The sequence below is a fragment of the Borostomias antarcticus genome (assembly GCF_949987555.1).
Source record: "Borostomias antarcticus genome assembly, chromosome: 1".
NCBI lineage: Eukaryota > Metazoa > Chordata > Actinopteri > Stomiiformes > Stomiidae > Borostomias > Borostomias antarcticus.
The window spans coordinates 37,020,135-37,047,996 of NC_140234.1; the positions used below are offsets into that span (position 1 = coordinate 37,020,135).

General features: G+C 45.0%; 1 protein-coding gene across 1 annotated transcript; it reads left to right on the forward strand.

Moving 5' to 3' along the window:
- Positions 1-27,862, forward strand: zbtb44 (zinc finger and BTB domain containing 44; the record flags this gene model as incomplete). The annotated part of the gene is made up of 6 exons (XM_084461646.1): positions 1-52; positions 14,828-15,918; positions 17,268-17,352; positions 17,731-17,882; positions 25,831-26,131; positions 27,508-27,862. Exons 2-6 carry the CDS (start codon positions 14,850-14,852, stop codon positions 27,860-27,862), a joined length of 1,962 nt encoding a protein of 653 aa, XP_084317772.1. The 5' UTR covers positions 1-52; positions 14,828-14,849.

Consider the following 27,862-nt stretch of genomic DNA (forward strand, 5'->3'; position numbering starts at 1 on the left):
CCGAGGCCCATCTGTCATCTCTACAGGCCTGATCACACAGCCGCTTCTGAAGGTAAATTATGTCGCACAGTTAGTAGTTTGATTTCAAACGATAAAGATCATAGCTAACCGTTAGCTAGCGCGAGGCTATCACAAGTGCTAGCACCTTTATATTGATAGCATAAGCAGCTATAGCAGTTAGCTACCTGCTACGTCGTCAGGCATTTTGGTAGCTTAAACAATTAGCTAGCTAGCTACATGTTATTTGAGAGGCCACCAGCGAGTTAGCTATACATTTGTGTTTAGTTTTGAACAGTTTGCTGGTGGTAGTCAGCTTTGACAGCTCGCTTGTTGTTGTTGTAGTCTAGCTAGCCACGCTGCATGTAAACAAAGTCTGCGTACGAGACTCCAAACGGAGCCACGCCCCTTTCACTTGCTAATCGACATCGGATTTTTGAGCGCGCGCTGGGTTGAGTAAATGACTTCTGTTTTCGATGTGTCGATCCATTTTGTTTCTAGTTCACTGATGCATATGTGAGAATGTGTCTGAGTGAGCAGATTATTAAATTGTAAGAAAGTTTAGTGAGAGCAGGCTCCCCTTTACCTGGCATTTAAATCATTCTAGTATCCAGATTCTATCTAGATATGATTTAACCTGATTACATTTAGGTCGCGTTCACACTTAAAGGTCCGTTTTCTTATTCGAATGAATGTGAGGATTATAGCCTACATTGTTTCAATATTACAACTGGTCCGGTTTGCGATCATATAGGCCAATACTCAAACGGCCCAGAAATTGTAAACAGAAGCCATGTGGATGGAAATGCCGTTGGATTATTGGTCATACAATTTGTGAGTAAAAAGGCACCCAATTTGCGCAATTTCTACCTGGATATCATAGCCTACTGTATGGTAGCCCACATTATGGAGCTCTGTCAGGTTATTTTTGGTGTTTATGGTGTTATTTTTTTGCTAAAATTCCATGCCCGTTGTCTCAATAAACTGAGATTTAATTGTGCAACAAAGTGGAAGCTTTATTGCTATTTGTGCTGTTCCGATACCAAGCTTACATGGGTAGCTGTTGTCTTACACCCAGCATGCCTTAGCACGTGAATGTAACGTAAAGTAACAATAGAGGTGGTTGCCAGGCAACCATCAACACAGTCTACATCCCCCTTCTTAAAGCTAAGAATATATCAACATGAACTAGTCTCTGTGACAGTTGTCTAGATCACAAATACTGACATTTAACAATGCCTATCAGAACATAACTAGTACAAATAGGGTACCAATATATCAAAATTACCTGACCTCCATAAGCCACTAGATTGACTGCGTTCCTCCTGTCAATGTGAGCGCTTGAGTCAATGTGGATTTGGTGGTGGACCCCTGAACCGGGGTGGGCCTTGTCCTGGTCCATTGGGGTTTTGTGGTATTGACCGACAGCACTTGGAGAAGTGGTTCCATTTTCCACACGCGTTACAGCGCTTATTGAAGGCTGGACAGGTGCTACGGTCAGATGATGAGTGATGTCCACCGCAGTTGGAACATGGGGTATCCTGCACCGCGCACACCTCGGCTTCTTTCTTTAGCTCCTTGTTGCCCTTTTCCGATTGTTCATGCAACATGCAGATTTCAATGGCTGTGTTCAGAGTTAACTTCTTTTCTTTCAGTAGCTGTGAGCGGACACTATCATTTTGTATGCCACATACTAGGCGGTCTCTTATCAGTTTATCATGCAGCGTACCAAACTCACATTTCTTGGCTAGCGCTTTCAAAGTGGATACATACGACTGGATTTTCTCGTGGGGCTTCTGGTCAGTTGTGTTGAACGCATGCCTGTCCATTATAACGTTCTTTACCGGCAGGCATATTTCCTCAAACGTCTTCAGGACTTCGGGATCCTCCCGATCCTCCTCAAAAGTAAAAATGTCGTACTTATCCAATGCATCGGGACCAGCCAGGTTGAGGAACATGTATGCTCGCACTTTTTTGCTAGCTCCCGATAGTCCGGCAATGCTGTATGCGCACCATTCCCGCTTAAACTTCGTCCAGTTATCAGCAACATTTTCATCAAAGATGAGGGTCGATTCGGCGCAATCCTTGGGCCATCTTCTATTTAGGCTGACTTCTGACACCATGTCACAATAAATGGAGATTTAATTGTGCAACAACGTGGAAGCTTTATTGCTATTTGTGCTGTCCGATACCAAGCTTACATGCGTAGCTGTTGGCTTACACCCAGCATGCCTTAGCACGTGAATGTAACGTAAAGTATCAATAGAGGTGGTTGCCAGGCAACCATCAACACAGTCTACACCCGTGAAGGGATATTTTGAGCACACAAAGATGTTTGTTTCACACACGCATGCAAACAATTATAAATTTTGAGCAAAGTAAAATCTAGGCTATACTGTACTCCAATAAATACATTTGTATTTGCATGTCTGCTTAAAGGAGTAGTAAAGGGAAAATGCATGTTTAGCCCTGTTTTAAGGTTACTTATGATCATATACAATGGTTCAGATCAAAACGTTGACAAAACTACCACTTTTGAGAAAGTCTGATAATTGCTCTACCACTGTTTTGGTCATACAATGGATGTGGGTGGGCACTTTGAAAAATCTTTCAAAAACATGTTAAACTCTCGATTTCAAAGACAAGAAGCTCACCAAGGGAGTAATTGGTGTCCGTTGGTGTTCTGACATCAAATTCGCCGCAAAGTATGAATCCTGTAGGGTTTTATTGATCATTTTATGAAATCCATTGACTTGTATTGACGCGACTGTTGTAGATATGTAGATCAATCCGCAGAGGGGATTCAGGAAGTGGAACTACTTACGGTCGCTATTGTTATTGTTTATGTTGCTAGGCTACCTAGTTTGCGGAAGTTTACACACGTATACTGCGACTAAATAGTTCTATGCTAAATATTTAAAAAAGCCTTTCCAGATGAACTAGAATCTTACTTTATGGCGAATTATATGTCAGAACGCCAAATAACACCTCTGTGAGTTTCTTGTCTTTGAAATTGAGAGTTTAACATGTTTTTTTAAATGATTTTTCACGCTGCCCACCCACATCCATTGTATGACCAAAACGGTGGTAGAGCAATTATCAGACTTTCTCAAAAGTGCTAGTTTTGTCAACGTTTTTAACTGAACCATTGTATATGATCACAAGTAACCTTAAAACAGGGCTAAACAATGCATTTTCCCTTTACTACTCCTTTAAGTCCATATATGCACGCACATCGGCTGTGATCAGCATGCCACTTTCTTCCTTGGTCTGTGCAGATAATTATCACTTTTGAGCAAAGGAAAGTCTAGGCTATATTGTACTCAACAAAAGTTTATCAGCATGCCTGCTTTAGGCCATATATACACGCACAATGGCTGTGATCACTTCCTTCCTTGGTCTGTGTGGATCAAAGCTGGCCTCTGCGCTCGCTCAACCATACCTCCATGTGTTCAACACAGAATGTTGTCACAAAAATAACACCAGAGCGTTAGAAGTGACAGGCATCTTTTGTGTGTGTGCGGCTGTAAGCCAGCGCACCTAGTATAGCGTTTGTCTGGTTATCACTCCCTCCCTCCCTCCGTTACTCCAGACAATGAGGCACACACCCAGCACGTCAAAATTAAGAAGGACACCAAAATCAACCCACCAATCTCCACTACACAAGTGACTTTATGGGACTATACCCCAACGTTTTTGAGCACTTTTTTTCAGGCACTTTTTTCCCCAGGCCTATACATTTAGAAATAAGGATGATTATTAATTAGTAATTAACTAATAATTTGTATCCGGCATATGTTATCGTATTTTATGGACAGAGGGACGCCCAGCCGGGAGAAAACGCCACGCAGGGCCGTGATACAGTGGCCCGGGTCGGCAGAGGGATAATCGACGAGCAGAAAATCGTCCAGCAGGTGGACAACGAACGTAGTCGGCAGTTATTCAGCAGGATCCAGCATAACGCCTCAGCGAGCGAGCCGAAAATCTTGGGGCTGCTCCGACAGCCAAAGCCAGCCGAACCGAAAAATACATCAGGCCGCGCCACCGGACGCCGAACAAATGCCACTGCGACGGATGAAGGGGCATCACTTTGAACGCGTCCGTGATGTCTGCCTTAGACAGCCACCTCGACCGGCCGCTGTAATTAGCTTAATCGCGTGATCGACCGACGCGTAGCGGAGGGAAAAAGAAGGCAGGGGTATCAGGCTGTTAACGCTGGGAACCACGTCGTCGTGGGGGGCAGAAAGGTCGATAATCAACCGCTTGTTTACCCGAGTACTTACGAGTAGCAACGCCGAGTGGACTAAAGCGCGCGATAGAAACGGAGACGAGCTATACGGACCGATCATGAAGCCCTTCCTGACCTCCTTCTCCAGCAGCGCGTCCACCACCTCGGGCTCCCGAACAGCAGACAACAGATTTTTACGTGTGGGAAACAACAGGCAGCCAGGCTAACCCCGCCAGAAAACCATGCACCAGTCCAGACAGCAAATAACCGACAAAACAACGATTTGTCTTTTTCTTTTCTCTCTCTCCCTTTCTATTATTGACGAACGGAATGGACGAACGATCATAGCTGATAAAATTCACGGTGCACCGTTATTGCAGAAGAGAAGCGTTTCCAAGACCACTGAGGGGCCCCGCAAAATATAACAACGATAGAGAAACTGCACGTCGCGCATAACACCCTATCCATCGTCCAGTCGACAAACCGATCATGTCATGCACGCAGCATTATAATCAGGTGAGTAGTCTTTGAAATAACGCAGAGGGCTAAATGCGAAGGGCGATGCAGGATCCCAACGCAGCGTAAAATGACACATCCGACATTGAAGCGTGACCAGCGCAGCATACATCCCTTTTACATTTAGAAAGAAAAGCCCGTAAACCCTGCCCCAAACACCGCGGAGGAGCAGGCGACGAACGGAAATGGTGGAAGGAATAAGCACTGCGTTAAACCAAAACAGCCAGGATAGTCGCGCACACGCAGCAGATTGCAGCATAATGGCTTGTATCAAATGATGACAATGCACAATTTACAGTACGTTGCCCTAAGGAATCATGCAGTAGCCTGATGCTACTGACCCGAACTATTCATAAACCCAATAAACTGCAATAATTGGTAAGGCATCATCGCCGTCGTTGTCCCCGAACGAGGTTTGGACATGCCGAAGCAATCGGCCATACAAGCCAGGCCTACCAGACAGGCGAGACAGCTGTAATATTATCATAAAATTTATCGTTTCTATATCTCTTTACTTACATTCATTTATTTATTTCACATATATCTCTATATTGTTTGTATCTCCGGAAGCAATTTCGATACGATCATGAACGTCAGGTCCCTACCAGATATGTAGGGGTGGGACGTATACCCACCTCCCATGTCCTCAGGAAAGCGCATTGGGGATGAAATGCGCTATCAGGGCATGAAATGCGCTATCAAACAAGCTTAGATTGATTGATGGGGACATAGCTAGCATTAGCCACACCGAACGGCTAACGCTAGCTGCGTGGAGGCACTCGCAATCATGGGTGCTAGCGAATAGAGTGCAGTTCGGCCGGAACCCTCGGGCTGCAACAATTGAACGCGAGAAGCATGAGCTAGTATTAGAATCATGAGCTAGTATTAGAATCATGAGCTAGTATTAGCAATCTAACATAATGAATCATGAGCTAGTATTAGCAATCTAACATAATGAATCATGAGCTAGTATTAGCAATCCAACATAATGAATCATGAGCTAGTATTAGCAATCCAACATAATGAATCATGAGCTAGTATCAGCAATCTAACATAATGAATCATGAGCTAGTATTAGCAATCTAACAATGAATCATGAGCTAGTATTAGCAATCTAACATAATGAATCATGAGCTAGTATTAGCAATCTAACATAATGAATCATGAGCTAGTATCAGCAATCTAACATAAAGAATCATGAGCTAGTATTAGCAATCTAACATAATGAATCATGAGCTAGTATTAGCAATCCAACATAATGAATCATGAGCTAGTATTAGCAATCCAACATAATGACGCCCCGACGTGCAACACGGGAACCTTGACGAACGCCAGCTAGTTAGCAACGAGCAGTATGCCTGTCATGCAGCCAGCGAATCCACGAACGAGCCGCGAGGGGAGGACTTAGATGAACCAAATACATAGAGAATCCACATAGCACGTCCACGCCCGAAACCGCAAACATTTCAATGGTGAATGCACCCGGCGCACATCGACAGTTGAGTAATGCGGCAGACGAGGCATGGACAACCTCCGACATCAGCGGGCCATGAATGAAACCCAGTGACCGGCGCGTAGCAATGCTTAAACGGACTCCAACGCAAGCTATGCGAGCAACTGAACCATACGTAAGTATGGCACGACGGTGCTACAGGGAGACGGGCACCTCGGCCTCGGAAGCCGGCGCTCCGCGACGCCACTAAACGGACCCCCAAACCACGGACCGGAGAGACGACGCGGGCAGAGAGGAACGCAAGAGCAGAGAACGCGGAAGCAGCGAGGACACCGCGGGCAGCAGGCAGCAAACGCACCAAATCACAATATGAGCACGGAACGCGAGCAAGACGCGGAGCAGCGAGCGCGCAGACACGAGCAATAGCAGTAATGGCAGCGGACGCCAGAGCAGAGAACGCGGAAGCAGCGAGCATGCAAAGCACAACCAGCAGTAAAGGCAAGCGCGAACAATGACATGTTTTGAAAGCTTAAATACATGCGCTCTAGTGAGCTGACCAATGCTATGACAGCTACAGTCAGCTGGTGCTGCGTCATGCGTGACTGATTAACCTCTGCTGACCCCCCCGGCCGTGACGTACGTGCCTCGGCTGAATTTGCGTCGGAGACTTCATTAATTCAATAATCTAATTCAGGCGAAATGTTCCAATATATAGTCCTTATAATCAGTTCGTTTTAAGTCCTTCATCCATTCCCTTACGTTAGGCTATAGCTCCCATATTATAACGAGACTTGAATATGACGAGACGTATTGAACAGGTTTCAGTAATGACGCAGACGTTTGTAGGCCTACTTGTGAATAAATAGGCTGTCCCCGTCCCGTATGTTGTCACTCTGTCACATTCAAGAGATAAATAGGCTTACTATTTTAAACCTAACCGCAGATATTGGCAAACATGATTTAGGCCTATTATCAGATCTGTATGATAATTGAACAACGAATTGATTTGTTAAGTCAATGATCAAAAATAATGATTTTCTAATTTCTAATGAATTTCTAATCTGATAATTTCCCTAATTCCCAATCAAAAGAATGTAGGGAATTTGTTTAGAAATGAGGTGCACTCGTGCTATTAGTAGTAGTGAGTAGAGTGGTATTACAGTCGCTTTGGATAAAGCCAGTCCTGCTTGTGAACTTGCTGGCTAGCATAATTTAAGCATAACAAGGGTAATGCGCACCAGCCATGTAATGCAAACTGAGATGGAAATGTACTGTATGGTTAGAGTAGGCTACATGGACCGCTGTGCTTAACCCTCCTTCTCTTTCTCATACATTGACAAAACCAATGATGATATGATAAGGACACGAAAATGGACCTTTGTGACATGTTTGTTCTTGAAGCATGTAATGTGCATTGCACTTTAACTTTTGAAATGTTTAATGTTTTTAAAGGAGTAGTAAAGGGAAAATGCATGTTTACCCCTTCTATGCTAAATATTTTAAAAAGCCTTTCCAGATGAACTAGAATCTTACTTTATGGCGAATAATATGTCAGAACGCCAACTAACACCTTGGTGAGTTTCTTGTCTTTGAAATTGAGAGTTTAACATGTTTTTTGGATGATTTTTCACGGTGCCCACCCACACCCATTACCAAAACGGTGGTAAAGCAATTATCAGACTTTCTAAAAAGTGCTAGTTTTGTCAACGTTTTGATCTGAATCATTGTATATGATCATAAGTAACCTTAAAGTCCAGGTTAACCCAGTTCAAATTTTTGTTATGAGCTTCATACACCACAGGAAAACATGTCATTAACCAGCCAGCCAAATCTGAGTGATTAAAAATGTCGCTAAATATATAAAATAAGGCTTCAAAATCGGTTACAAATCAGCAGCATTCTCTGGTCTGAGACTGTGGGGGCGTGTCTGCTGAAGGCACCGAAGCCACAACCAATTGCGTGTGGAGGGGGTGTGGATGGAAGAACCTGTCAAATAGTAGCGTTCTCTGGTCTGCATATTGTCACACTGGCACGCCGTCTCTTTTGTGGTAGGAAGGCACAGCTTTGTGAAAAGAGGAGTTGAAATTACACTTGTCTAACGAGTCAAACGCACAGATGCTTCCTCCTAACCTACCTCCTGACAAACAACACAGGTAAAACTGTAGCTACTCTATACCAACGCGCCAGTGTTACTGCCCTTAGATGCAAAATACAAAAACAGGCAACGAAGAATGTATGAGTCTGTCCCTATTTTCTCCCTGCCACCTCCGGACCCATTCCTATCCCTCCCAGGCGATCCTGTCATCCCTTGGGATCAATGGAAAAAGTTGTTTAAAATGTACCTTTTAGTCACTGGCTTGAACAGCGCTGATAGCGCGAAGAAGCGTACACTACCGGAGTTGATAATCGGGACAGACTCATCCACTCTCGTTGGCAATGTTATGTGTGAGAATAACGAGCACTCGGCTTCAACTTTCCCGCAACATATCCAACAGAACTGGAATGTTCAGCCAGTAGCCGCCGAGCACCGCTTCACTGGGAGAGGGTGCGTCTTTCTCCAGCTGCAGCTGGTCTACCTAACCATCCCCCTCGCTCCCGCCTCCCGGTCTCCCGCTGGAGAAATATATTGTAACCATTACCGGTGAACCCATACGCACATCAGGTGCCACAAATATGGCAGGCAGTTTCTGTATAGTTAACGCTTATAGTCATAATATATCATCCGTAACGTTATTTGGTGGGTGGTCGCCTGGTCGGTGCTGCTAGCTGTTAGCTAGACTAAGGTTATATACACACTCCCATCTGCAACAAACTACATCTAATGTTAGCTATAATTCCTCCTAAGATTTCATATAATTCATCATAGCTGACATTACCACATAAATGTCAAGACACATATTTTGTATATTAACGTAGCAGTGTATTTTCCTATTGCTTACGTTACCTAGCTAACGTTATAACGTTAATTAGCTATAAGCACACAAGGCAGCGGTGTCGGCACCAAAGGTTGATGCGACAGGAGGAGAATGGAGGCCGGGGAGGGAGATGGTTGGCTCCGCCGAATTCACAAGGACCAGTCGTGAGTCCGTGAAACCCAAAAGCCTCATATTATAATTGCAGAAGCTTTCAGGAGTGAAATGTTTGCTGCAGAGGCGGGCGCTAGCGGTGACTCCTCTGTAACACCATGGCTCTTCAAAAATGCTAACCATTTGCTTCTCATTTCAGCTTTACTTGGGAGTTGAAAGAAGGAGACCTTATCATCCCATTCCTGCTGGCATCCAGGAAGGATGCATTTTCGTTTAGTTTTATGCATAGGCATTGCTAACTAAGAAAAACTAGCTAATTCTAGACTCAAGATTGAGCAGGAGAACCGAAGATTCAAATCCGTTCTAGCTTTATATAGTGTTAGGGCGGGGATATGCTAAGAACACCGCTCTACGTCATCAAGTACCATTTTAAGACCGCCCAGAAAATACAGAAATCAAAACTGGTCAAAAACACAAAACTGGTCTAACTTCACAATTCAGTACTACACATGGTTCATCCCATTTTTACATGTCATCAGCAATGCATCACTAACACATAGAATGTGTTTTCAAGCAAATCTCTGATTTTGGTTAACTGGGACTTTAAAACAGGGCTAAACATGCATTTTCCCTTTACTACTCCTTTAACATTTGTGATATTTGAATGTTCCTGACAAAGCTTGTAACCTACCGTGTGTTTCACTTTTTTTTTTCTTTTTTTTTTTTACTTTTGTGATATTTGAATGAATTGAAGAATATTTTTGACTTGACCACTTGGAAATATTGTAATAAAAGCTTTGTTTAGTTTTCATTTGTCTGAACTGTATTGTGTACATTTTAAATAGACTTTTAACTCCCTGCGGTTTTCTCATCATTTGGGGCGACCATCTGTCATGTGGGGTAACCAGCGTTTGGCAATATCTGTACTAAATTCAAAATAGAATATCCATCAGTTTAAACTCAAATATTAATCAATGGTATACTATGCTTAAGTAGATACTATCTGTACACATTTTAAATCAGTTTTATGGCTTTTAGAGTAAAAATTTGTATTGTAACTGCATTACGAGGGAGACACTGCCACTATAGAATAAACTTATAAAATCATGGTTTACAAAAAATGAAAGGATACACAAGCCTGTCCTTCTTAAACTGTTTATTTAATTACTGATACTTGTTAAAATATTAGTAATGTTAAGGAAATATGTTAATTTTGAGATAAATTACGGTCGCCCCAAATGACTTTTTTAAGACGTGTGCTATTAATTCAACTTTAAAAACACTAAAATCTCTTAATTTGGGGCTTTTGCATAAATGCATGTGTACACTACATTCCAAATGTTTGAACAAGGGCCAAATATATCCTTATTTTTAGTGTTTTAAAATTGGCCTATTCAAAAGTCTTATCCGTCAATGACCCAGGTGTAATGTGTAGGTGGCCCAATACTTTTGTCCTTATAGTGTATGCTCAATGTGGTCACAATTAGGTTTGCAAAGAATATTGCAAGAATATTCAAAGTTGGAACTTTCCATGGGAATTAACAGGAATTTATGGGAATTTATGTTATTAGGTTATTTATACTGTACTTTGTTTCGACATAGTAACTACTCTGATTGGTCAGTTTTTAGTGATCTTTGTGTCTCCAGTGGTAGGCCTATAAACATGATTCCACAATGCCTTGCTTTTACAAGATCCTACAGAGCCAGTCACAGACCAAATTGAGTATCCACAGACATTTGATTTCTGTGCCTCTAACAAAGTGTAGCTCGAGTCAAGCCTTCTATCCAGAGAATATTTCAATGGCAATTCTGAATGTCAGGTCCCTAGCTGGGAAAATGTTTCTTATACAGTATGTGAATGTTAATTAGACTGTATGTTTTTAACTGAAACTTGGCTAAATGAGAATGGGTCAGCAGCCCTTTTTGAAGCCTCTCCTCCCAATTATAGTTTATTTCAGTCTACTAGAAGTGGGAAAAAAGGAGGAGGGACAGCCTCCATAGCTGCGGATGCTCTGAGCTGCAGGAACATTTGACCTCTTGAATATCATGCTGTCATTTTAAAGTGCTGGCCTCCGGTTCTGACAGTAACTGTGTATAGGCCACCCAAGCAATGTCCAACCTTCTTAGCAGATTTTTCTGAACTCAAGTCCATTATCCACACAAACTATGATAAGATTATTATCACAGGCAATTTGTATCTTTTTGTAGATAATGATTGTGATTCGAAGGTCAGGGACTATATCAACCTCTTGAACTCAATGGACTTTAGTCAGCACGTTACTTGACCCACTCACAACCGAGGCCACACCCTTGACCTTGTGATCTCAAAGGGTCTCACGACTGTTGTATCTTCTATCAGTGACCTTGCCGTTTCTGACCAATTTTGTGTTTTTTTACAGCATTAATACCCAAAGATGAGATTAGCACACAACGCTTGGTTACGAAACGCTTTCTGACTCGTAGCAGCCGATTACTTTGTAATAATGATGGACACAAATGGTGTAACAGCCCCTAAAGTGGGGCTTTCACATGTTAATGACCTAGTGACCAATTGTCATGCCAAATTGAGCACTGCCTTGACTCTGTAGCACCTATGAAATTGAAAAAGGTCAAGGCCAAACAAACAGCTCCATGGAGAAATGAAGATATAAATCAACTTAAGAGAACATGTAGAAAAGCTGAGCGCACATGGAGGAAGACAAAGCTGCAGGTTCACCATGATATCCTTCAAGAACATCTCTATGCCTTTAATAAGGCTATAGGAAATGCTAGGAGAGATCAAAATTGATCTCCAGAAATCATAACAATTCCAGGGTACTTTTTTCAACAATTGACAGCCTCATAAACCCTGCCCCCTACACACCTGGCAACATGTTCTCTACTTCCAAATGTGAACAATTTGTACTTGTATCACCCAAGCAAGACCAAATGTTTTACGTGATGACCCTCTTCCTCCACTGAGCAGTGGGATGAGCTTGTTTGTACCAGTTGACACAGACGCTGAGCAACGTGGTGTCACAACTTAAGTCATCTACATGCCCTCTCCATCCTACATGCCCTCTCCATCCTACATGCCCTCTCCATCCTACATGCCCTCTCCATCCTACATGCCCTCTCCATCCTATTCCCACCAAGGTTTTTATGACTATTTTTAGCTCTGTGTCTGAGGACACTTTAGCCATTGTTAACTGTTCTCTCAGTACAGGTCTTTTCCGATCGGCTCTTAAAACTGTCCTGGTAAAACCCCTCCTGAAGAAAAACAACCTAGACTCCTCAGTCCTCAGTAATTTTAGACCGATTTCCAACGTCCCATTTTTGGTAAAATTCTAGAAAACAAATTGTATTCAAACAGTCAAATGACTTTTTAGGTGCAAATTGTATCCTTGTCACCTTTCAGTCTGGTTTTTACCCTCATCATAGCACAGAGACAGCACTGGTCAAGGTTGTAAATTACCTCAGAATCAACACTGATGCGAAAAAGCTCTCTGTCCTTGTCCTTCTGGACCTGGCGCAGCTTTCAACACTGTAGATCATGACATCCTTATTGGAAGAATTGAGAACTGGGTCAGCCTCTCCGGTCCAGTCCTTGATTGGTTCAGGACCTACCTAATTGGCTGATTTTTTTGTCACCCTTGGTGATCACAGCTCAAAAAACACTTCAATGACATGTGGGGTCCCACAAGGATCCATTCTAGGGCCCATACCTTTCAGTCTATATATACTACCCCTACGTGACATCATTAGGAGGCACAATATTAGCTACCATACTGTAGCTACGCTGATGACACCCAGCTCTATATCTCTGTGATACCTGATGACTACAGCTCAGTTGACCACTTGGTAGAATGCATTGCTGATATAACTGCATGGATGTCACAGAATATCCTTCAGTTAAACCAGGATAAAACAGATGTGCTGATCATTGGTGAAAATGTTGAAAGGGAGAGACTATCTGGACATTTAAAAACACTGACACTGAATGTCAAATGCCAAGTCAGAAACCTAGGTGTCATGTTTGATTCAGATCTTAATTTTGAGGCCCATATTAAGAATGTGACTAGGACATCTTTTTATCACTTGAGAAACATTGCTAAGGTGAAACCTTTTCTCTCCCAGGCCGACACTGAAAGATAATGTATACTTTTATCATTAGCAGGTTGGATTACTGTAACGCTCTCCTATCTGGTCTACCAAAGAGAGCTATTAGTCAACTTCAAATAGTACAAAATGCTGCAGCACATGTCCTCACTAAGACCAGAAGGAGGGCACACATCACACCAGTCTTACAATCACTACACTGGTTACGTGTCAGTTATAGAATAGATTTTAAGATTATTTTATTAGCTTACAAAGCACTTCATAGTCATGCACCTGAATACTGTACATGCCAGGCATGCTTTTACGATACACACCAAGTAGGTCCCTGAGGTCCTCTGGCACTGAACCTTTAACTATTCCTGGAGCGAGGACCAAGACATTTTTTTTTTTTTTTATGGTTTCTCATTTTCTATTTCTCTTTTACCATATATGTTTCATCCTGTTCTATTTTCTTATTTTACTTTTCTTAATACCAACTAATTAACAATGTTTTTATTTATTCTGTAATTTGCTGAACATGATGTGCTATATAAATAAAATGTACTTTGACTTTGTTGAGTTTGCTCTAGCAGTCTATCTATATATAAAGTCGTTATATAGATTACACAGGTGATTGGGGATCATTTTGGGGGAATCTGGATTGCAGGTTGGGCTACTCATCAGCCCAGTCAAGCCCAGCCCAACATGAGGGAGACAGCTTCCCCTGCGACAGCCCCTGGCCCCAGCCTTAGTTTAATGGAAAGTCTCAGTGCTGACCCGCTAGCAGCAGCAGCCACATGTCTCCCCCCAGACAGCTGCACTGCATCCTGGAGCCTCCTGGCCTCCACATGGACCTGGCGCCCACCGCTCTGCGTCTGCTCACTCGGCCGTTACATAACCTGCCATTCTATCCTCCGCCTGTCCGCTCTGCTCCCTCCTTAACCCCCCCCCCCCCATCTTCCTCTTCTCTGCTCTCCTCCCCCTCTCCTGGCCTTTCCTCTCCCTAACCCTCTCCTTCGCCCCAAAAACCCTCTCTGGCTCTCACTCCTTATTTAGCTTCTCTTGGACAAAATGATGGAACTCAATTGAAAGTTTAGCTATTGAGTCTTGTGTTGACTCAAATAATCACCACTGAAATCTATCAGTCTCACATTAAGTTTAGAGACAGGTGGCACTAATCTGTCCTCTCCACGCTAGTTGTTTGTGTTCCCTGGCTTTGTCTGTGGCCAGCCTCTCAGGGCCAACTGAAGAAGACTCCAGAAACATAATCTGTTGTCTGTTAGTGAGCACTTCATTATCGAAGATTATGTCTATCTTGGGGCTTGGGACAGGGCCACACCTCTCTGGGTCTAGTTCTTCAGCAGAATATTCTGTAGAAGAGTGTTTCAGAACATGGCTATGAGATCTTTTTCTTGATTATAATTTGCATGAGTAGGGCCCAGCCTTTCCTGGCTAATGCCCCATGGTCAGGGAAAACGATTGACTCTTAACTACCGCCTCTCGTGTCTGTTCCCTCTCCCCCTCCCCCAGAGTCTGTAGCCCCTCCTCCACCATGGGGGTCAAAACATTCACCCACAGCTCTCCCTCGCACAGCCAGGAGATGCTGGAGAAGCTCAATGTCTTGCGTAGCCAGGGGCATCTGTGCGACGTGACGATCCGCGTCCAGGACAAGCTGTTCCTGGCGCACCGTGTGGTGCTGGCCTGCTGCAGCGACTTCTTCCGCTCGGCGCTGCTCAGCCGGGGCCCAGAGGAGCACGATGCTCTGCCGGCCGTGCTGGAGCTGGACCACGTGACGGTGAGTGGCTTCACGCCGCTGCTGGAGTACGCCTACACCTCCACCCTGTCCATCAGCACGGAGAACATCATCGATGTGCTGGCCGCCGCCAGCTACATGCAGATGTTCTCCGTGGCGAGCACCTGCTCCGAGTTCATGAAGTCCAGTATCCTGTGGAGCCCGGCGGGCCTCGGGGGCCCGGGGGGGCTCGGGGGCGGGGACAAGCCCCAAGACCCCGCCCCGGAGGGAGCCTCCTCCAACTGCACGCTGACGCCGCTGGACGGCAGTCTATCCCCCGTCTCCTCCGACTGCAGCATCATGGAGCGCAACATCCCTGCGTGCCGGGAGTCCCGCCGCAAACGCAAGAGCTTTGTCATGATGTCCCCGGAGAGCCCTCTGAAGTGCCCCTCCCAGATGATCTCCTCCTCCCCGCAGATCGCCAACCCCTCCCCCTCCTTCTCGGAGGCTGCCGCCCAGCCCGTGGACTCGTCCCTGGCATTCCCCTGGACCTTCCCCTTCGGCTTAGACCGCCGTTTTCACGGGGACAAGCCCAAGCTGCCGGAGAGCCCGCGTGGACTGGAGCAGGCCGGCGGGGCGGGGCCGGAGGCAGGCCGCAGGCTGAGCGACTTCCTGTCTTGCGACAGCGGCAAGGCGTCGTCTTCCCTGGCGGCGGAGGAGGAGGAGGACGTGAGGGTGAAGGTGGAGCGGCTCAGTGACGAGGAGGTGCAGGAGACGTGCTCTCAGCCAATCAGCGCGTCGCAGAGCTCACTGAGCGACCAGCAGACGGTGCCGGGCAGCGAGCAGGTGCAGGAGGAACTCCTCATCAGCCCACAGTCCTCCTCTATAGGTAGGACACAGACAGTCCTCCTCTATAGGTAGGACACAGACAGACAGACCTCCTCTATAGGTAGGACACAGACAGACAGACCTCCTCTATAGGTAGGACACAGACAGACAGACCTCCTCTATAGGTAGGACACAGACAGACAGACAGACAGACAGACTGACTGACTGACTGACTGACTGACTGACTGACTGACTGACTGACTGACTGACTGACTGACTGACTGACTGACTGACTGACAGACAGTCCTCCTCTATAGGTAGGACACAGACAGACAGTCCTCCTCTATAGGTAGGACACAGACAGACAGACCTCCTCTATAGGTAGGACACACACAGACAGACCTCCTCTATAGGTAGGACACAGACAGACAGTCCTCCTCTATAGGTAGGACACAGACAGACAGTCCTCCTCTATAGGTAGGACACACACAGACAGACGGACCTCCTCTATAGGTAGGACACAGACAGACAGTCCTCCTCTATAGGTAGGACACAGACAGACAGACATACAGACAGTCCTCCTCTATATGTAGGACACAGACAGTCCTCCTCTATAGGTAGGACACAGACAGACAGACCTCCTCTATAGGTAGGACACACACAGACAGACCTCTATAGGTAGGACACAGACAGACAGTCCTCCTCTATAGGTAGGACACACACAGACAGTCCTCCTCTATAGGTAGGACACACACAGACAGTCCTCCTCTATAGGTAGGACACACACAGACAGTCCTCCTCTATAGGTAGGACACAGACAGACAGTCCTCCTCTATAGGTAGGACACAGACAGACAGACAAACCTCCTCTATAGGTAGGACACAGACAGACAGACAGACCTCCTCTATAGGTAGGACACAGACAGACAGAAAGACAGACCTACTCTATAGGTAGGACACAGACAGACAGACAGACCTCCTCTATAGGTAGGACACAGATAGACAGACAGAAAGAACAGACAGACAGACCTTTATAGGTAGCACACAGACAAGCAGACAGACAGACAGACCTCCTCTAGAGGTAGGACACAGACAGACAGACAGACAGTCCTTTATAGGTCGGACACGGACACAGACAGACAGACAGACAGACAGACAGACAGACAGACAGACAGACCTTCATAGGTAGGACAGACAATAAGACAGACAGACACTCTTCCTCTAGCGGTAGGACACAGACAGACAGACATACAGTTCTTTATATGTAGGACACAGGCAAGCAGACAGACAGACAGACGAATGGACAGACTGTCACCACAACAAAGCAATGCTACAATATACAGTATAGTCATTCAGTGACTGATGTAGCCCAGATCTGGTTGTCATGACAACTTGTGTGTGTGTCTTGCAGGGTCCATAGACGAGGGCGTGTCAGAGGGACTGCCCTCCATGCCAGGCACAGCCAATCCTGGGGCTCACACAGAGGACGATGAAAGGTAAGAATATAATTGGCCGATGATGTGCTGTATCCTTGGGACTGGCCTGTGGTCAGATATACAGTAGCTAGCTGTATCTGTATCTTGTGGTAGGTAACAGCCAGCTGTGGGTTAGGGTTAGTGTAGTGTTACAGTTAGTTACTGTACCAGATATATATTTATTTATCAGTGTAATATCTTTATCTTCACTTTGGCTACCAGTGTAGCAGTAGTTCTGGATAGAATGTTAATTTATTAGGTCTCTGATGATTTTTATGTTCCCTGTTCCTGTGGTTAAGGAGGATGTGAGGTAACCTGAGGTGATGATTACCAGGGTAACCGGTAGAGGAGATGGTTAGCTGGGTAACCGGTAGAGATGGTTCTGTGTGTATGTTCCAGGTTGGAGAGCCTGCAGTACCCATACCACCTCTACATCAGCCCCTCGGCCCGGCCCGGCACCAACGGACCGGACAGGCCCTTCCAGTGCCCCACCTGTGGAGTCCGCTTCACACGCATCCAGAACCTCAAGCAGCACATGCTCATACACTCCGGTAGGTTATGTGTGTATAAGTGTGCTTCCATGCTCATACACTCCGGAAGGTTATGTGTGTGTAAGTGTGTTTCCATGCTCATACACTCCGGTAGGTTATGTGATGTGTGTATAAGTGTGCTTCCATGCTCATACACTCCGGAAGGTTATGTGTGTGTAAGTGTGTTTCCATGCTCATACACTCCGGTAGGTTATGTGATGTGTGTGTGAGTGTGTTTCCATGCTCATACACTCCGGTAGGTTATGTGATGTGTGTGTAAGTGTGTTTCCATGCTCATACACTCCGGAAGGTTATGTGTGTGTAAGTGTGTTTCCATGCTCATACACTCCGGTAGGTTATGTGATGTGTGTGTAAGTGCGTTTCCATGCTCATACACTCCGGTAGGTTATGTGATGTGTGTGTGTAAGTGTGTTTCCATGCTCATACACTCCGGTAGGTTATGTGATGTGTGTGTAAGTGTGTTTCCATGCTCATACACTCCGGTAGGTTATGTGATGTGTGTGTAAGTGTGTTTCCATGCTCATACACTCCGGTAGGTTATGTGATGTGTGTGTAAGTGTGTTTCCATGCGAGAGAGAAACTGTCCTACTCCTACTTCCCTCCTCCTCCTCTTCCTCCTGCAACATTCCAGGGATTCATTTAGGCGGCGTCCCTCTCCATCAACATTGGAAAAACACTAATCAGAGCAGAGTATACACACACACACACACATCTCTTTTCCAGGTGCTGAGTCAAAAAAGGTAACTGAAGTGATGCAGAAAGACTTGCAACACTGTTGGTAATGTAGCTCCCAATTTTCATTTTTGAAACGTTTATATTTTTGTTAGAAAAAATAGGGAGCTCCTAACAGTGTCACAAGTCTTACTGCATCACTTCAAAAACACTAATCAAACACACACACACACACACACACACACACGGAGGACATCGATCTAAATATAATTTAGTTCCAGTATGTGTATAGGGGACCATGATTCTCAAATCCCCAATCCAATTCAATTATTGATCTTAAAGGATAAGGACACTGAATTTGAATGTTTAGCCCTATTCCTGGCTTCCCTGGCATGTATCTGACTAGTACAGGTTAAAATATTTCTGTTTTGTGCAGTACAGAGTTCTGTGTCAATAACGTCGGCGCGTGCACCCTGGCTCGTTGCTAGCTATGGTCACAATCGAAAAACTCTAAAAGGTATGATATACGTGGATTTCAAGTTCAGGAATTACATGGTTTATGCTTACCAAGCTCTTGTAGTGGAAATAAATCTGATCGAAAGTAAAGGATTTGCCAAGGTTCGCTCAAAGAGGTTAAGTCTGATTTATTAAGAAAACATATGAGCGCAAGGACTTCAGGATAACGCACATGAGTGGTTCATCCGACAGAAGTGAAACAGAAAGGTGTTGCTTTGTCTTATATTCAAGCAATACACAGGTATGACGCTTCCAGAGATGTGATTGGCTAACCCAGGGGTCGGCAACCTTTACCACTCAAAGAGCCATTTGGACCCGTTTCCCACAGTAAAGACAACACTGGGAGCCACAAAACCCTTTTGACATTTAAAATGAAATAACACTGCATATAACGTTTTTTTTGCCTTTATGCTATGTATAAACAAACTATAATGTGTTGCATTTATGAAATCAATGAACGACTGCAGAGAAAACAAAATTACATTTCTGCATAACAAAACATTTTGAGCTCCGAAAAAAAGACGTTGACGTTGGGTTGAAGGTTACTTTCAAGTAAAATACTCAATGTCTATTTGAGTCCTTCTTGTATTTATGAAAAAAAAACGCTGAACTTAAATTATCCACCGTCAGCAAACCAAAAATGCCGTCCTCTCTGTGTGCCGTCATCCTTTTACTGGCGCGTGCAGTCAGCTGTCAACCTGAAAAATAAAAGGACTATTTCACTGAACAATGAAAAAATATGAATATGTGCAAAATAATAGGCAATTAAAATATTTATCATACTTGGTTAATGTGATTTCTGCTCCTGAACCTCAGCGCACAGCGTCTGCACATCAGGGCTGTATGCCGTCACCTTCATCTTCACACAGGATCGTAAGCTGTCATCTGTGAGGCGTGCGCGATGTTTGCTTTTAATAAAGTTCATGTTGGAGAACACCTGCTCACATACATATGTGGATCCAAAGATCGACAGGACTCCAAGTGCATACTTTTTCATGTTCACATAAACGTCGGGGATAGCATTCCAAGTTTCGAACACAAGTTGGTCCGTTTTGGGGAGGTTTTCAATATCACGCCACTAGTTTCTCATTACATATTAAGCATACTGGTAAACCAGTCTCGTCAGCAGTGAAAGCAAATGAATCTGTCCACGTACCATTGAACGTTCTGTTTTCTTCAGACACTTTTCTCTTCTTAGAATTCTCCATAGTTGTCCTACCTGGGATTCGAAAAGTTCAAGAAATCGCGCGCTGGCGGGTGTCGCACATTGGCGGTTGTGACGCATAGTAACAGCGTAACAGCGACATAACATTTTTTAACACGTTTTATTTAGATGTTACAAGATCACCATAATCTTCAAATTTAGAATTACATTTTAAAAACGAACAAACTAAAATAAAATACATTTTAATTAAATACTCATTAATTATTTTCAAAAGCCACAGGGAGCCGCATCAGAGGGATGAAAGAGCCGCATGCGGCTCCGGAGCCGCGGGTTGCCGACCCCTGGGCTAACCCATCTGTACACGTCATATTAAATGGCAGACATCATCAACAATGGTCAAGAGTTCAGACACGTGATCTTAGAAAGGGCGGTAAAAGAATAGGTTTCAGGTAGGGACAATAGAACAAATAAAGGTCACTCTAGGCCAGAGAAAGTCTGGGGTGTCCCCCCCCCTGGGGATGCCTTCCTGTTAAAAAACGGATAAAACCACAGCATTATTTATCATTATAAAAGGTAGAGGACAGGGGTGTTTGGAATGGCAAAAGGTAGGGAACTGAACCAATAGGCTTAAGAACAAAAGGCTGAAATCTGAAAGGGTTGAGGCCAGTTGTCTCTAAAAATTCCATGACACTCTGAAGTCGTCCTGTAAACACCATAGGTCCTTTCGCCTCTGCATTTCGAAACAACAGTAACTTGTAAACAGTACTAATTTCACCGAACATACAACAGCCATCCCTTCACGCTGTAAACCTCCGCGAAATTCATCCGAATCCGTTATTGACACAGAACTCTGTACTGCACAAAACATAAATATTTTAACCTGTACTAGTCAGATACATGCCAGGGAAGCCAGGAATATGGCTAAACATGAAATTCAGAGTCCTTATCCTTTAAAGTCCCAGTTAACCAAAATCTGAGATTTGCTTGAAAACACATTCTATGTGTTAGTGATGCATTGCTGATAACATGTAAAAATGGGATGAATCATGTGTAGTGCTGAATTGTGAAGTTAGACCAGTTTTGTGTTTTTGACCAGTTTTGATTTCTGGATTTTCTGGGCGGGCTTAAAACGGTACTTGTTGACGTAGAGCGGTGTTCTTAGCATATCCCCGCCCTAACACTATATAAAGCTAGAACGGATTTGAATCTTCGGTTCTCCTGCTCAATCTTGAGTCTAGAATTAGCTAGTTTTTCTTAGTTAGCAATGCCTATGCATAAAACTAAACGAAAATGCATCCTTCCTGGATGCCAGCAGGAATGGGATGATAAGGTCTCCTTCTTTCAACTCCCGAGTAAAGCTGAAATGAGAAGCAAATGGTTAGCATTTTTGAAGAGCCATGGTGTTACAGAGGTGTCACCGCTAGCGCCCGCCTCTGCAGCAAACATTTCACTCCCGAAAGCTTCTGCAATTATAATATGAGGCTTTTGGGTTTCACGGACATCTCCCTCCCCGGCCTCCATTCTCCTCCTGTCGCATCAACCTTTGGTGCCGACACCGCTGCCTTGTGTGCTTATAGCTAATTAACGTTATAACGTTAGCTAGGTAACGTAAGCAATAGGAAAATACACTGCTACGTTAATCTACAAAATATGTGTCTTGACATTTATGTGGTAATGTCAGCTATGGTGAATTATATGTAATCTTAGGAGGAATTATAGCCAACATTAGCTATGTAGTTTGTTGCAGATGGGAGTGTGTATATAACCTTAGTCTAGCTAACATAGCTAGCAGCACCGACCAGGCGACCACCCACCAAATAACGTTACGGATGATATATTATGACTATAAGCGTTAACTATACAGAAACTGCCTGCCATATTTGTGGCACCTGATGTGCGTATGGGTTCACCGGTAATGGTTACAGTATATTTGTCCAGCGGGAGACCGGGAGGCGGGAGCGAGGGGGATGGTTAGGTAGACCAGCTGCAGCTGGAGAAAGACGTACCCTCTCCCAGTGAAGCGGTGCTCGGCGGCTACTGGCTGAATATTCCAGTTCTGTTGGATATGTTGCGGGAAAGTTGAAGCCGAGTGCTCGTTATTCTCACACATAACATTGCCAACGAGAGTGGATGAGTCTGTCCCGATTATCAACTCCGGTAGTGTACGCTTCTTCGCGCTATATCAGCGCTGTTCAAGCCAGTGACTAAAAGGTACATTTTAAACAACTTTTTCCATTGATCCCAAGGGACGACAGGATCGCCTGGGAGGGATAGGAATGGGTCCGGAGGTGGCAGGGAGAAAATAGGGACAGACTCATACATTCCTCGTTGCCTGTTTTTGTATTTTGCATCTAAGGGCAGTAACACTAGCGCGTTGGTATAGAGTAGCTACAGTTTTACCTGTGTTGTTTGTCAGGAGGTAGGTTAGGAGGAAGCATCTGTGCGTTTGACTCATTAGACAAGTGTAATTTCCACTCCTCTCTGTTTTCACAAAGCTGTGCCTTCCTACCACAAAAGAGACGGCGTGCCAGTATGACAATATGCAGACCAGAGAACGGTACTATTTGACAGGTTCTTCCGTCCACACCCCCTCGCCACGCAATTGGGTGTGGCTTCGGTGCCTTCAGCAGACACGCCCCCACAGTCTCAGACCAGAGAATGCTGCTGATTTTTAACCGATTTTGAAGCCTTATTTTATATACTTAGCGACATTTTTAATCACTCAGATTTGGCTGGGTGGTTAATGACATGTTTTCCTGTGGTGTGTGAAGCTCATAACAAAAATTTGAACTGGGTTAACCTGGACTTTAAGGTCACGATCAATTCGTGATTTTTTATTTTAGAAAAAAAACATTAAAAAATTGCTGGCATTTATGCCATTGTTAGGCTATCGAGGCAATCTTGACTTGTAAATAAATATTGGACATTCCAACAAAGGTCCCAGGTCGAAAGAAACATAAGCTTTCAGTCACCTTCAGCTTCACATGCCATCTCTAGCTTTAACGCTAGGCAACTCTAACATTGGCTAGGCTAGCTAATGTTTAGCTTACTAACCTTTTGACTTATACCATTAGCCTATCATTATATTATTAGCCTATCATGCTAATGTTTGCTAACAAGGACTCTATACCTAGCCTAGATGCTTGGACTGAAATTGGTAGCCAACAAAGCAAAACAGCTATTCTTTGTCTAGCCTCCTGTTTTTTTTTTTTGTCCTTGTTTTTTGTGTTTTTGTGCTTTTTGACTTTGTTTTTATTTATTGATTATTTGTGAAGCACTTTGTGACCCCTGTCTGTTAAAGGCGCTATATAAATCAAATGTACTTACTTACTTGCTTACTGTACTTACTTACTTGCTTACTTACTGACTTCTTAAGGCTTAAGCTAGCCAGCTATTCTAGCTATACTATGAACGTCCGTTTGGCTGTAGACTTTTAGCTAACTAGCTACTAGCTAGCTCACTAGCTAACATTAGCTAGTTTTTTAGCTAACGTAATGTTGTGTTTTGCTGTTCCAGATTTCAGTCTCAGAAATTAGACTACTTGTACACCATACCTTACGTAGGCTAATGTTCTTTCTCAATCGTCCTCGGATGAGTCCTCCCTCCAGCAGCCATTCTCGATCCTCCATGCATGCACCAGTACTTTACAATGTATGAACGATCCAATGTTTGCAACGTATAAGCGCTTTGTGTCTGATTGAATACAACTAGCTTGGCTATCATTCAAACGAAAACATATGGTTCCCAACTAGCTTGGCTCAACCGAAAACATAGCTACCTTTTGGGGAATGGGCAAGTAGACCACCATTACTCTTTTGTTTACTTTCAACCTGCATTGCATGACGTGGCTGGCGTGCTGGACACAGGGGTGGGAAAAAACATTTTGGATCCTGCTTTTGATTTCAATGATCGAAATCAAACGACCATTTCAATCAATTTTTGATTTAAAAAATAATGACACCCCTAATAGTGTAGTTGAAACAGGAACAAAGGTCTTCTAATCAGACAGTCTCTCTGTCCGTTTCCTCCACTAACCTACTAACCTCTCTTTCTGACCTGTCTATCTCTCTCTGTCCTTCACTATCTCTCTCTCTGACCCTGCTTAGACTTGGTTTTAAAATGTGTTTTGGGTGATCAGATCACAAGTGGACAGCGTCAGTCATGCGTCTCCAAATGTGTCCAGATCACTTTTGTTCATACAGTATACTGTAGTAACCATAGTAACTCACTCCTGCCTGCATGCCTGCCTGCGTCACACAGCTGTTCCATGTAAACAAATCAATAATCAGTCGGTTTGACTTCGATCAGATTAAAAAAATAAAATAGGACTACAGTACTCCCAACTGTTTTGATAGATAGAACGAAGTCATTTGCGACTTGCAAAAGAGTGCAGGATAAGGCGAAAAAGGAGAAATATTATCCTGCATTGATGACGTGTTTTCCTGTTACGTCCTTGTCGGAGACACATTAGCGCTTAGACTACTAAAGGTATGTGGTCAAATGCGTTTCAGACCACCTTGGCAAGTTGAGTAAACGTTTCACAATGCGTTTTGGTGGTCGTTTACACTTTATTTAGCGCTGTCCACTTGACCTGATCTGATCATCCAAAACACATTCTAAAACCAAGTCTAAACAGGTTCTCTGTCCCCCTCTAACCCGTCTCTCTCTCTGTCCTCTACTAACCTGTCTCTCTCTCTGTCCTCCACTAACCTCTCTCTCTCTGTCCTCCACTAACCCTTTCTCTCTCTCTCTCTCTCTCTCTCTCTCTCTCTCTCTCTGTCCTCTACTGACTGGTCTCTCCCTATCCCCTACTAACCTGTCTATCTACCTCTGTCCTCTATTGACCTGTCTCTCTCTCTGTCCTCCACAAACTTGTCTATCTCTCTGTCCTCTACTAATCTGTCTGTCTCTCTGTCCTCTACCGGTCTCTCTCTGTCCTCAACCTATCTCTCTCCCTCTCTCTCTCTCTCTCTCTCTCTCTCTCTCTCTTTCTGCCCACCACTAACCTATTTATTTCTGTCGTCCAGTAACCTGCCTCTTTCTCTGCCCTCCATTAACCTGTATCTGTCTGTCCTTCTCTAACCCATCTCTCTCTGTCTGTCCTCCACCTACCTGTCTCTCTCAGTATGTCCTCCACTAACCTGTCTCTCTGTCCTCCACTTATCTCTCTTTTTCTGTATGTCCTCCACTAGCCTGTCTCTCTCTGTCCTCCACTAACCTGTCTCTGTATGTCCTCCACTACCCTGTCTCTCTCTGTCCTCCACTAACCTGTCTCTCTCTGTCCTCCACTACCCTGTCTCTCTCTGTCCTCCACTAACCTGTCTCTCTCTGTCCTCCACTAACCTGTCTCTCTCTGTCCTCCACTAACCTGTCTCTGTCTGTCCTCCACTAACCTGTCTCTGTCTGTCCTCCACTAACCTGTCTCTGTCTGTCCTCCACTAACCTGTCTCTGTCTGTCCTCCACTAACCTGTCTCTGTCTGTCCTTCACTAACCTGTCTGTCCTTCACTAACCTGTCTCTGTCTGTCCTTCACTAACTTGTCTCTGTCTGTCCTCCACTAACCTGTCCCTCTCTCTCTCTCTCTCTGTCCTCCAGGAATTAAGCCCTTCCAGTGTGATCGCTGTGGGAAAAAGTTCACACGGGCCTACTCCTTAAAGATGCACCGGCTCAAGCACGAAGGTAAACGCTGCTTCCGGTGCCAGATATGTAGTGCCACCTTCACCTCCTTCGGTGAATATAAGCACCACATGAGGGTCTCCCGGCACATAATCCGCAAGCCGAGGATTTACGAGTGCAAAACGTGTGGCGCCATGTTCACCAACTCTGGCAATTTAATAGTTCACCTGAGGAGTCTGAACCATGAGGCGTCCGAACTAGCAAACTACTTCCAGAGCAGGTGAGGAGCCCCGCCCCCTCCCCCACCCCACCCTCTTTCACTCAGTTCAGGCCTGGGGTAGACGACTCACACACCTGAGGGGCGCTGGATATGAACTGTGTATATGTGGGAATATTGTTTGTGTCACGTTGTTGAATCAAGTGCACCTCAGGTGTCTGAGAGTATCTGAGTTAGCGTTCTCAGACCAACCCCAGTATATCACAGCGTTAGATTTGTCTCCCCTTATGGCCCTATCTGGGAGTTACACAGCGCTGTCTGGCTGTTAACTGCTAAATAAAACAGCCCAAATGGAAGAAAAAAAACGATTAAAATGAATAATCACCACTTTTCAGTTTCCATTTAGTCATTCTTTCTTAACGATGTGCCAATCTGTAACTTTTTATGATTTATTCTTATCTGACCTATTTCTGTCAGGAGTGCATACAGTTCTCTCTCAGAGGATTGGCTTGTTCTCACCGGCCGCCTGTACGCACACCTCCCAGAGTAGTATCTCCTCTCAGAGGAGTCTCTCTCACCGGCCGCCTGTACGCACACCTCCCAGAGTAGTATCTCCTCTCAGAGGAGTCTCTCTCACCGGCCGCCTGTACGCACACCTCCCAGAGTAGTATCTCCTCTCAGAGGAGTCTCTCTCACCGGCCGCCTGTACGCACACCTCCCAGAGTAGTATCTCCTCTCAGAGGAGTCTCTCTCACCGGCCGCCTGTACGCACACCTCCCAGAGTAGTATCTCCTCTCAGAGGAGTCTCTCTCACCGGCCGCCTGTACGCACACCTCCCAGAGTAGTATCTCCTCTCAGAGTGGCCCTGATCTGAGCCTCTGCTCTCCAGACTCTCCTGTTAACCAGGCCTCTGTCAGGCCAACCAGGTCTGACTCCTCCGGGGTTTCTAGCAGAGCAGTTAGGACCTGATGGTAGCTCGTCTGCTGATCCAGTCAGTCAGGGTCTGTACAACAGCCTGTCCCCAGCCTGAACAGTAAGGACGTGTAAGAAACGTTGACAGACAGACAGACAGACAGACAGACAGGCAGAGAGGCAGACAGACAGACAGACAGACAGACACCGTACTAACGTTGTCCATGCTAGAGGGCTAGCGATACCTTAGAACACCTCTCTCTCTATGCTCTGTCATCTTCAGCATATTCACCTGTATTCTCATATGGATATTGGTTGGTTGACAGAGGTCTAGAGACACCAGTGTTGTTTTGCATAGATCTAAACAGTCGGCACTTGCTGTCGTATTTCTGTGCGTGGCAGTGATCTCCATAGCTACCTAACTTTCAACTGTATTTATTCTGCTCTCCAATAAGAGAGTATAGAGTATTTTGGTGGATTTATTCTAACCTGTCCTTTCTCTCTGTATGTCCACCCCCCTCCCACAGTGATCTCCTCGTGCCCGACTACCTGAGCCAAGTGCAGGAGGAGGAGTCTCTGGGCCAGTATGAGGAGCTGGGGGAGGAGCCTGGCTTCCCTGGCCACTCCTCCTCGGTCCAGATGCCAGTCATCTCCCAAGTCTCCTCCTCCACACACGGCTGTGAGGGCAGCTTCCTGTCCCCGGACCCCCAGGACCCCCCGGACCTCCTGGAGGCCCGGGTCCTGAAGGAGGAGGAGGAGGCTGGTGTGTCCGAGGGGCTGAAGACCCCCCCTGGCTCCTCCAGCCCCTGCTCCGACCCCTCCCTGGACGGCTCCCAGCAGGACGTCACCCATATCAAGCTGGTGGCCATCACTATAGAGTGA